Source organism: Haliaeetus leucocephalus, unplaced genomic scaffold (genome assembly GCF_000737465.1).
Source record: "Haliaeetus leucocephalus isolate CR32 unplaced genomic scaffold, Haliaeetus_leucocephalus-4.0 Scaffold135, whole genome shotgun sequence".
Lineage (NCBI taxonomy): Eukaryota > Metazoa > Chordata > Aves > Accipitriformes > Accipitridae > Haliaeetus > Haliaeetus leucocephalus.
In genome coordinates, this window is record NW_010972571.1 from 174,124 (window position 1) to 186,746 (window position 12,623).

General features: G+C 42.7%; 1 protein-coding gene across 2 annotated transcripts in view; it reads left to right on the forward strand.

The window, feature by feature from the left end:
* CHN2 (chimerin 2) overlaps positions 1-12,623 on the forward strand; it is a 77,448-nt gene that overhangs the window by 42,426 nt on the left and 22,399 nt on the right. The window contains exon 4 of one of the 2 annotated variants that reach the window (XM_010585866.1): positions 8,892-8,969. In XM_010585866.1, coding sequence (XP_010584168.1) covers positions 8,892-8,969 — 78 coding nt within the window. Of the gene's footprint in view, positions 1-8,534; positions 8,970-12,623 lie in introns of those variants that run through there. The other variant, XM_010585864.1, reaches the window with a different exon arrangement.

Sequence of the window (12,623 nt, forward strand, 5' to 3'; positions counted from 1 at the left end):
GATCCTTGCACTGTGTAGTTTACCTGAAGGTGTCATGACTGCTGAGCAGCAGTGTAACTCGGTCATGCTGTTTATAAGTTTGAGACTGAAGCTTTTCAGTTCCTTCACACCACGCAGAAACTGCCAAAGCTAGAGAAAAATCCTGTTTGCTGCTTGATGCTGATATTGGCACTGTCCTCCCTGCAAATTGCTTATCATCCCCATCTCCCTGTGAGCTCTAAAGAAACAAGAGCATCACACCATTGAGAATCCACTCCCGAACTGCCAGTGTCCAGAACAATTTTATAGATTGCCAGTTTTTTAAAGAAGATGATCACTGGTTCATGGATCACTGGTTTATGAATCACTGGTTCACAAATTATTTGTTCTTTTTCACTTATATAAATCTCTTCTTTAACCCACATTAAAGTCTCTTGTTTTAAGCTATCTTGAGCTGGGACAAAACTTAGGATGCTGCTGTTGGTTCTCAAGACTGCCACAGCATACTTTACATTCTGGCAGCTCTCTCGGCGTCGCTTTACAGCCCCTCCAGAGATCAGCTGGCTCTGCCGAGCGGTTAGTGACTCTGAACATAAATGCCATTGCTGTCTGACTCTGTGGTTTCTGGGAAACTTTCCTGAAGACTTTTTTCCTCCACGTTTTGTCATAATCCCAGGAGGGGTGGATTTTTGCTTCTCTATATGAACAGAAGCTCTGACTGTGGTCCATAAGATTCAGCCTCGAGCGTATGCTGCAAGGCTGAGTTGGTCTCACTCCGAGAGAAGTTTACTCCCACCAGCATATAGTATCAGAACTCAAAGTGAGAAACAGAAGAACTTTCTGTGTTTTATTTTTTGCGTTGTATTTATTTTTGTTGTGTTAAATTTTACTGTGTACAGAGCAAATAACTGGTTACTGTATTGCTTTGAGATAACACCTGCCTGTAGGGTTTGGTAGTGACTGAGACAGAGAAATGAGAATTATTGCAAAAGTGAGGATGTAGGTCTTTGTGTACAATGCTATGTATGTTGTTTGGGTGTGTAATGAGGCATATGGTCAAACATCCAGGCCTTATGCCCACCAGCTATACAACATAGTAGCTGTATAGCACTGAGATTTATTATCAAGCTCATTTATTTGATGTCCTGACATTAAACAGACTTAATATGGTCTCACAAAACATGGTCCTCAATTTAACCCTGTGATTGAGCATGGCACCCAACCAGCTCCTTCAGTGCACAAGCAGTTACGATTAATGACAGCCCCATACGAGTGAGCCAAAAGGGCCCCAAGGGCAGGACTGTTGCACTTAGGGTGCCTCTAGCCCCTTTCCCATCCTTTCAAGGGCACTGCGCTGTGCTCACAGGCATCGCCTTTCTCAGAGGGGACGTTCCTGCCTTCCTCTCCCCAGACCTGGAAGTAAGCACGTTAACTTCTCCACTTCATTGTGGCAGCTCAGCGGGTTTGGCTTGAGTTCAAGCTCTGCAGTCTGCTTGCAGGGCAATGATGGTTTTAATCAACGGCAAGCTGACTTTCCTAAACAAAGTGCTGTTTCTTCAGAAAGCAAGAGCTTCATAGCAAAAACGTAAAAAGATGAACAGGTCATATGCATGTATAGCTTACATGGTGCTGAGCCAGCATCCACTGGGGGTCTGGATAAAAACTATAATGTTTAGGAAATTTTTTTAAATCTCTGTCTCTTGACTAATAGTCCCATATCTTGCAGAGAGCATGAGTCACTTCCCTCTTAATTCATAGAGGCCATTTTATATCATATTAAGTTCATTATGTTGCTAGACTATTTCCTCTGTGGGTGAAATGTCAAAATACTGGCTACCTGTATAGTCAGCACCAGAAACTGGTATTAATTACAGACTGATTCCTCTATAGTTACACTTCTTGAAAAAATTCATCCAATAAGCCCAGAAAAACCTATAAAGGTACATGCAGCTGTGTAACAAATGATGTAGTAAACTGGGTATTCCATGTTTCCAGAGCATGAGTCTTAGCCAGGTCTAAAGTATGGGAAGTATTGATAACCAAACCAAAGTACAATTATTATTCTATAATTACTTATAGATATGGCTGAGGCTGATAAAATAAATTATTCCTTATATAATTTATTCTAAAATTGAATAGATAATAGAAAAATAGAAATTGAAAAGAGTTCAGAGATTGACCTTACCTAATTTTTATTATCTTAAAGTAAGCTATCTTTTTCTACCTGAGTCATCTAATTTCCTTATATGATCCATAAATGAGCTGCAAAGACCCATTTTAAACTTAGTCTGTCATAGAAGAGGATAAATCACTGCCTGGAGGTTTCTGTTTTTCTCCTTTGATTATGAAGAGAGACCCGATTACTGTTTTAGATTAGACACCTGCCATCCATCCATCCATCCATCCATCCCTCCCTCCATCCATCTGTCCATTTTATCCTTAAATGTCTATTTAGTTAGAAAAATACTGTTGGTTTTGTTGTTGATTAAGCCAACATAATTGACGAAATAACAGGATCACTGCAGATTTTTTACAAATATCAGGATAAATGTTATGTTTGAATTTTGTTTGCGTACAGACCAGATGTTATCATAGATACGGTTTAATTTATAGGTGTGACAACAGTACTCATTTGCGTACATTGTAGTCAAATTCAATCATGTGTGTTATATCAACACAGAGAACAAGAAGTAATTCAGAAATAAACTCAGTGCAGTTTCCCTGAGAAAGCCCTGTTTGCAGATGAAGCGGCTACTGCCAGCCCCACTGGTGCTCCTCTTTCTCCGTGGCGGCAGCGATGGCAGCGGTGTCCAGTTCTGCTCTCATCTGCCCTGCTTAGCCCTCATGCCCCTGCTCTTCTGTCCCTCTGCTACTGTTTGGGTCATCAATATTAAGCACAGAGGAGAGGCTCGTGAACTTGGCCAGGAAAATGTCATTAATAACCTTGACAAGCATGGAGATAGATTGGAAAGGATAAAGGAGAGAGTGGGAGGAAAGGAAGTCGAGGCAATAAATAGGCTAGACCTGCTGTTACCATGTTAATCCCTACAGGGTTATTCAGGGGAATCGCTGAATTAGTTGATCCTATACTTAGGTCCTTTCCTTATTTCTGGACTATTTCTTCCTTGATACCGACAGTGTATTTGTAACACAACGCATATTTACTACAGTTTACCAAAATGAGAAGTCAAAATACTATTTCAGACATGTTAAACACAACGGTGGACGTGAAATACACAGCTTAACACATTAAGTGATACAATTGCCTGACAACATAAAAGGTTTTCATCTGCCCATTATTTTTTTAATTGGAGATGACTATGTAATTGCATACCACTTGATGTAACCTCCAGTTGTTCCAAAATAGACAATAGTTTATTATATTAATACTCTATAAGAGGCTTACAGAAACTATTATTTTAATAATAGTCTCGCTAGTGCCTTCCTGATTCTACAGCATTTCACCTTTGGCTGTTGTATTGTTTGGTTCACTACATTGTTTTGAGAAAAATAATTATGATGTGTACAGAAAAATCTGTTTGAGAAGGATTTAGAAAGGAGATCTGAAGTTTAAGGGAGATTATATTTCCATTTGCTGTAGGTAAATTATATCTTTTATCTGCAGGGGAGGCGATCGAATACCCTGTCAGAAAGAAGTGCATATAAATGACAACTGGTCACTGCAATGCTAATAAACAGTCAATCACATTAATTTAGGAGAGGTGTGAAGATTAAAATTTTAATGACTTTAACTTCAGAGCATTTACTGGAGGAGTCCTCCTAAATGACCAGTTCCTTTTGCTCTGAAGTGGGTTATCCTCAAAAGATAGGTGTGATTGGTGGTGATGGAAGTGCACCCAGGCTCTCCAGAATAGGAGCCCAGTGTAGATAATCTGCTGCCATAAACACTTCAAGCATAGTGTTGACAGCTCCTCAGACTCATGATTTGCAGAGGGACCGGTTATTATTAAAAAACAAGGAAGTTGAAACTCTGTGGAGTAAAAAGCAAAACTATAGATATATCTTAACCCTTTAAAAAAACCTGTGGTGCTTTTTTTTTTAATGATGATATTCAGTTTACTGAGCTCCAGCTCACCTGAAAGGAATTTTTTTTCTGGAAACAAGAGACTATTGGGTTTTCAGTGGGTGAGATGGCACCCTTGAGGAGCTCAGATGGACCTGTTTTCGGGGGCAGCTCTCAGCGATTGCAATTGGAGATCTGTTGAACAGAGGAGGGTGGCAGCCAATTAATGCTAATTATTTTTGTCTATTTTTGATTCCCTGGGAGCAAGTAGACTGTGTTCCCCCCTCAAAAGCAAACCAGAGAGCAGCAGCAGCCTGGTTTCTGTGCGGTCTGACTCCTTTCCTAACCCCGAGCTTTGTGTTGTGGAGCTTCCCGGTCCTGCTAACCTCTGCAGTCTCTGTTCACCTAATTGACATCGAGCGCCTTCCCGCCAGAGGGGCGGTTTCTTGGGGAAGTGGGTTTTGCAAGATTGGGTTGGCAAGCAACGTGCAGGCTTCGTGTTCAGTACATTTGCTGCTTGGAGCTTGTTTTCTCCCACAGTTTCGGCAGCACAGAAGCCTTTTAATGGCAGCTCCCAGTGCCATGGCAGTGGGAGGCAAGGGCTGGCAGCATTGTGGTATGGCGAAGGCCTTTGGATGACTAGCCTCCGCCACCATTTCCCCTCTGTGCCCTGTGTTTTGCTAAGAGCCGGCTTCTTTGGCGTTGACTCCTGAGCGCATCGTGGGAAGAGCTCCGTGGGAGAAAACCAGGAAAATCCCAATAGCTGCGAGATGCCTGCACCATGTGTCATCTCCACGGCAATTGCGCAAACATAATCTGTCTGGCAGATTACCGAGTATGCCATGCCTGCAAGGAAACAGGCCTCTCTTTGACCTATGACTGTATCTATGTGCAGTGTTAAGTGTATTTAGTTAGAGATCAGTCATGGATTTGTCACAATTCCTCATCATGGAGCAATCTCCCTTTTGCCTGTGGTGTCGTCCAAGGAGACATGCCCGTGCTGCTCCTCTGCCCACCGTAGTTGTGCCCTTCGGCAGGTAGAGCGGTGAGCCAAGGACCCACCACTCGCTACCCCTCCCTGCCAGCCTGTGTGGGCACAGCAGCGGCTGGGGGAGAGGAGCCATCGCTCCCACAGCGTCTCTTCCCACCACGCTGGCGCTGGCACGGAGGAGCTGGGCGGCATGCAACGTTCCCCCGCTGCTTGCTGCCAGCGAGTCCTCAGCGCTGCCCACAGGACTACAACAGAAATCATGCCACATGTACAAAACGGAAAGCTTTTCATACTACAATTTGTTCTTTCCTACCCCTGAGGCCTTTGTTAGCAAACAAGACGCCAGTGTTTGAGGGGAAAGACAATGGTGTGGTTCAGCTCACTCTGCAAAGGCGTGCTGGAAATGGCGCAAGAGCTGAGTCCGCCCTCTCCCCCCCCCCCTTTTAATTTTATTATTCTGGTTCAGTGACATTTATTTTGCTGTAAATGCCCAATTTGCTATACAGTGCGTGTGTTTTACAGAGAGACTAGTAACTAAAGTCATATGTTATGCAGAAATCCTTTGGTCTGAAAACGCAGACAACCCATATTTGCCTTTCAGCCTTCACTAGCTTAGACGTTCGGTGACAACCAGCAATAATATTTTTAGCTGCTGGCGTTCTCCTCCTTAGCTGCAGGCTAACTTGATCAAGAGGTGCTCTTTAAATGAGTTGACACCGTGTGCAGTAAATTGTGTATTAAGAAAAAGAAAATGGATAAGAGAGAGCACTGGGGTTGGCCTACGGTATCAGTACATTGGAACTGGCTGCTGCTGAGAATTTGTCATTGCTGCTGTCTGCATTATATTTGGAGAGGAAAGGGGTTATATATGTGGTCCAGCTCATCTCAGTTTTACAGCACCATTTTAGACGCACACCAAACCTGGTATGGCTTTGTATGATTAAGCCTCTTAAGAGGACGCACTTGCTGTTGGCCTTCTGTACACATCCTGCGTTTGCAAGAGATCCCATTAAACAACTGTCTAAACAGGGCCCAAGCAAGGCAGAAAGAGCAACCTAGGGGATAAATAAAATTTCATATATGATAAACAGTAAATACTGATCTGCCTTAGTCATATGATCTGGTTTGGCTGAGTTGTCCTCCTCCAAGTCTATTGCGTATAATGCTTCTGTGCAAACACTCACAGTTTCCATTAAATATAGTACTGTATGTCTGATCCCAGGAGGACACTCTGATATTCCAAAAATAGTTTAATAAATAGAAATTCCAAGATGTATCATCATAAGCCTGTAGCTTGAGTATCAAATCTGCCATGTTATGTAAAAAATATTGGTTATATAATGGGATTTTTATCAGTCTAGTGACATAAATACAAATATTAGAGCATTATTAGGAAACCGACCTCTCTCTGACTTTGGATTGGTTATGCTGGAAGTCAGAGAGAAACTAGCTTACGTATATATGGGGATTTAGGTGCTGTAGCTTCAGAGTTGTCTAACAACTCAGAGCTAGTTTGGGGGTTTTGTTCCAGATAAATGTAAATACACTTAAAATGGTACTGAGGAAAGATACTGGAGCGTAATAAGAACTTCAGGCTGCTCCAGAGTTTCCTTTGTGACGGCCCAAACTGAAGCCATTGCCGCTGACGGGGTCAGAGGTGTCCCTAAAACCAGTGTTCCTCATCTTTTGAAATACATTGAGCGAGAGATGGGGAGCTATAGTCTGTCTTTATCTGCTGGAAAGCAGATAAAGGTCCTGAGCTGGCAGAAATCGGGACTTACTGGCGGGAGGACATATGGAAGAGCAGCAGGGATTTCCTCCAGGCAGAGCAATGTTCAAACATACATCACAGCCAGTTGTCACCAGTGGTCAGATAACAGTGCCGAGCCCTGGGGAAAGGCCAGGCGGGCAGCAACTGTTTAGGGAGCAACGGGGTTGTGTGGAAATCCTCCCTACTGGGGAGCAGAGGCTTTGGAGTATGGGAGCACATAAAAAAAGGTGCTGTGAGTTACCTGGAAAAGAAAGGAATTAAGTATGCTATACATACAATTAAGTGCATCATTTTATAACTGAGAAGCTGATTTTGCAGGCTGCACAACTTCTTGAAAACCCTAAGTAGGGCACTATCTGAAATTGCACGGCCTGATGTTACTGACGACTGACCATCTGTCCCCATGGGCTTTCAAATCAGGAGAGCATTGCTTTTACTAAGAGCAGGCAGTCTATATGGTGGAGGTTTTAGTAAGTAAATTAGATGAACCTTCTGACTTCTCAGCCTGAGGTAAAGGCAGACTGAAAAAAATAGAGGCAAGTTCAACTTCACAAGTTAACTTAAGTGAATTAAATACTTTAATTTCACGTATTTTCTGGGTAAGTTGAAGTGGGGCAGACTGTAAAAGCCTGATGTGGTCTTTAATGTTTCTAGTTCAAACAGGCAGTTTTCCTGGTAGTGCTGGTAACCCCCCAGTTTGCTCTGTTGCAGCATCTGCAGCATTAGACACACCTTAGAGACTTGAGACACTATCACAGTGCTCTGCCAAGAAGGTAACTCCTGTCCTCCTCTTATGGGTGGAGAATGGGCATACTGACTAAGGGAGCAGGAGAGAGGAGCTGGAGGGAGGGAAGCCTGTGGGGAGGGCGCACTGAATGTGCTTCCCAGGGGATGCTCCGTGTCACACATCTTCTGTGTCCTGGGAAGGCGAACTACCTGCCTGTAAAGAAGTGAATCAGGTGCCCAAAGTAACGCTGCAAGCTGTAGCACAGACTGGTCAGAGTGCAGATCCCTCCTGTCCCCGGGCTTTAACTAGAAATCACTTCCCCTCCAAATCTATAGACACGTGTAACCAGAGTGAAGGACGACTGCCCTTGCTATCTTGCAGACCCTGTTCTGCAAACAGGGCTGCGCACACGGGCTTCCTACATCCGTGTGAGGCTCCGCTGCTGCCTTCACTTGAGCGCTGCACAGGGCTCGGGGGCTTCCTAGCCTGCATCGTCCCAGCTGGGCTTTCAACTTACCCCCACAGTCAGCTAGCTCCATGCTACCAAGTGCACACTGACAAAATGCTCTAGTTTAAAACACGGCATGAAAGTGCTATTAATGCTTGGAGCGCTGCTGGATTTCTCCCCGTGTACAGGATATGAAAAAAAAAAAAGAGAGATTTTTAGCCCTGTAAGATTAAACAATCATCATGGTTTTAAGGGCTTAATCTGCTGGCATGCAGACTGCTGGCTGATAAGTCTCCGAGTCTGAATGTAATTGGATGCAGCATCGGATTCAGTTGTGTGGGCTTTCCCGGGGCTTTTTGTTTGTTTGTTCAATTTTAACACGCTGTGGACTTGAAGTGATCTGTCCCTGGAAATGCCTTTGGGCGTGAAGCTGTAACACTGTCCCCCCGGGACAATATTTTGGCAGCACCTAGCTGGAGACCACCGCTTGGGGAGGGGGGGGGGAGGTTGCTCAGTGTATGAATTTGGGCTATTGTTTGAGGCACACATCTGCCTTAAGAAATCACACGGCACAGGCCGTTACTTATTCAGATGCAGAAGCTCCTTCCGTCCCACAAGACGGCCCATTCAAGTCACATGCCAGAGGTCTCGGCAGAATGGGCTGCAGCTGCTTCAAATCTGCTGTCTAACATCAGAAGCAGTTGGACAAACTGTACCGTACTGACTACAGTCAGGCTCCCGGGCGCCGAGGAAGACAGGGAAAAGATTTGGGATCCCAGCGCTATGTTCTCAGAGGATCTGTGGCTGGAAAATGAGAAAAACTGTGCCGTTGTTCACAAGTCAAAGCGAGGAAGGAAGCGCCAAGAGCTCCTGGCCGTGGCCCTGGGGGTGAAGGTGGGAGTCAAGGGGGCACTTTTGTGGCAACCTCTGAAACTCTTTGCCTATTCACAGATCACCTCCTTGGTCAGAAGAGCAGCCTTAACTCAAAATGACAACCACTTCAACTATGAAAAAGCACACAATTTTAAGGTAAGCACAACTTCTTATTCTTTTCAGCTAAAAAGTTCTGTTTAGATGCTTCACATTTTATTTTTTGCTGTAATAGGGTTTTCACGCACCCATCTATACTAGCTCTGAGAAGAGTGTTGATAAAAGCATTTTTCTTTCTACTTGACTGCATTCTTAATATGCTTTTACACAGGCACTTAATCTAAATAACCGTTTTGCTACTCACTACTACTCACTACACTACTTGACGCATTTTAGCTCTTTTTGCCCAGATTCAGTTTTCTTTTTTTTTTCCAGAAACAAAGTACTTCATATTGATTGTCTTTATCTTAAAGTGTATCCATTTTTAAATGAGAAAAAGGCCCCTTTTCAACTATTATCAGAAGCCAGTAGCATTTTACCAACAAACATTTTGGACCATTTCTGTTTTCAGAAGGAGTTGAGGGAGCTCGAGTGCTCCTAACAATAAAGCAGAGCACAACGGTGGTATTGTCTCCTAGCTTTTGTTCCACCACCATATGCTAAGGAAATGCTCTCAGAGTCCCACAGATCTCTAGGATCTGAGCTTGTGTTTGCTTGTCAAACTAAACCAAATAGCTGGACAAACACGGGGATGTTTAAATGGATCATATTTTTGCTGTCTTATACCTACAAAATCAGATTCTTAGGGGTTTTTTTCCCCAACTGCTGTGTCTGGCATGCTGCAGCAGGGAAGTGACTCAGCTGTGGAAGTGGACCTTCCAGGCAGCTTGTACTAAAATGTTTTGCCAAAAGGACTGTGCTGGTTTCAGAGTATGCCAGCCAGTTACCATATCTAATGCTGTCAAATTGTGGTTTGATGCTTATCAGAGTGGATACAGAGAGAATAAGAGGCAGTAACAAGACAAGAAAGGAATGCATCTCAGCTTTGAAACCTCAGTTTACTTAAGGCTCCTTGAGGATGCTGATCTGGGTCACTGTCGGAATAGTTCAGCTCATTAGCAGAAAGAATTTCCTGATACTCATCTGAGGCCTGTCAAAAAAAGAGAAGCGCTGATTAAAATGATTTTACTGTTTTCCTGGTTTAGCAAAAAGGCTTCACTTATTTTTCTACATATTCTGCCATGCAGACATTGCTCTCCTCTGCAGTGCTTCTGCTGTAGTTGGTAAATCAATAATTTAATATTAGTGAGCAAAGCCAAAAATAGCATCCCTCTTTTCATTCCCCCTCCTTGACTCAGTCTACAGAAAAGTCAATATTTATCTCACTGATCATCAGTGAAGGAAATAGGTGAAATACTCTGTTTTCTTGCTTGATTAAACTAGCTTTCATTCTTTCTGGGTTTTGCCCTCATTATCATTTTAATATCAAAACTATTTTAGTTTTAACTAGAAAATATTTTCTCATGACTGAGACTTTTTTCCACTTTGACCCATACATTCTTTTCTCTTAAAAATTCCCCTTGTTTTGGCTTTGATTTATAATTGGACATGTGCCCAGTTAACTTTGCGTTTGCACAATCTAGCTGTTGTACAGTCTCTGTTCCTTTCTGTTTCAAAAGAGTCATGTTTAACTGGAAAATCACATGACTAAAATATGTATGTATTCACAAGCTTGACAGCAGAAAATTATTGTTTTATCCTAGCAGAGGCCATAAAAAACTTACAGAAGAAACATTAAAAGTAATAAATTGTCCAGAAAGGCCAGTTGAAAGTGTTACATTTACTTAATGAACAAATAAGTTCACTATGCAAATACAGTTAGTTTTCCAAAGGATTATATTAAAACATGTCTAGCTGAACAAAAAATGTGGATAGAATGCTTAGAGTAGAATATTTAGATTTAAAAGATGGCTAAATTAAAGTCTAGTATCTTTAATATATTCCATATTCATCACATAAAAGGGTTACAAAATTATTTAAAAGGGAAAGAATGGCTTTATTGGTCTTGGGGCAAAATTCTTAATGGCTTTTGGCAGCACTCAGGCTATGATGATATGGGATTTATCTGAAAGAGAACGCTATTTTGCAGACGTTCAAAGAGTTGTCTTCCCCATTTTTAAGTGAATACTGACATGTATTGTATCATTCATCTCAGTTCACAGGGACAAAGGTTACACGTCACAGTGTCCATCATAATCTTGTCATAGGCAATTCTTCAGGAACAAACAGACACTCTTTAGCTCTTGTCCTTTAGCCATGAAGAATCTTAAAATTGAAGGGCACATTTCTAGCGAAGCTGATGGGATTTTTGTAGGTCTTACACCAAAGATCGTACCTACTGGAAGAGAGAAGGAACAAAAGGAAGAAATAGACTCAAGGCACAAATTCAGAGCAAGGATGGATCTCCCTCTATCCTTTCCAAGCTAATATAAAAATTAAAAAGAAGTGCTGGAGTTTGGAGAGTGAGGGTGCTGGGTTATGCTATTCTGAGCATCTGTGCTTTCTCCTTCAGCTTCTCTTCCAAATTTCAAGGCACTCAAGGCAATGAACAAAAAAAAGATTTAGGATCCAGACTGATTTGTTAAGCTGGGTTCATCTTGAACACACAACACAGTTGCATGGATTTAGGTTTGGAGCTAGCGTCTGTCTGGCGGGACTACTTTGCATAAGCCAGTGTAGACATACCGTAATTCAGGAAAGAGAATAAATCTCTGAGGCCCTGTTTATAAAAACACAGAGGTATTTCTGTAACTATGTGGGTGTCAGCCTAACTGGATTGCAAAGTCCTCTTGCATCTTGTTACAATTACATCTCGTTACAGCCCAGCAGGCTCTTTGGGATGTGCTTTACCTGCCAACTTCAGTGGGGTCCCAGCTGGTGGTGAGGTCACCTCATGCCCGAGGGTGGCAGCGTGGAGTTTGGGGATGCTCCACACGTTTTGTTCTAGGCTGGGAATTCATGAGAGGGCCTCTGTGCTGCTTTAAGTGAGCAAATACAGCTGAATAATGTGCATTTACCACAATATTGCGCCTGTTTACTACTATAGCATGGGCAAATCCTGTTTGCAGGGGGGCTAGTGGAGTAAAGGCAGCTGATTATGGACAAGTCAGAAGATCTGCTGGGAGAAAGGAGGCTCTGGGATAAATTTCCCCTTGTGTTAATCACTGCAGATAAACACTGCTTCTGGGAGAGAAAGGGTTTAGGGGAGGCATTTTTTACAGACATCATGAAGATTATGTGTATGTATTTAAACAAAAAATAAGAGTAGAGTCAGCTTCTCTTCCCTGCAAAGAGCTCAGGTTCAGCAGGAGTCCACAGAAGAGTACAAATGTGCATGTATTCCGGCGGAAGTCTGAAAAATCTCTTATTTTCTTCGGATGCAAATAGAAAAGTCTTCAAACCCAGTCAGATAAACAATAAGATTGTCTCAGAAACAGCATCATATAATGCCAATAAAAAACATGTGTTTCAATTCAGGGCAATTTTTAGTTTGTTTCTGCAATATTGCTTAAGGGATTATTTTGTTTTGCCACTGTATTGGCACTCCTTAACTTTGGTTGTAGTTTCTTCCTGTGTGAACATGGCTTAGACGCAGACTAAAACTGCATGAGATAGCACCTGCAGAGGGAATTCTGCCATTTGGAAGCAAGGGCACCACCGAGCTGAAGGGCGAAGGTGAGAGCACAGGAGAGCAGTAAGAAGAGACATGCAGTGTAGTATTGGGTGAGATTGTCCAGCAGAGAACCATAGAAT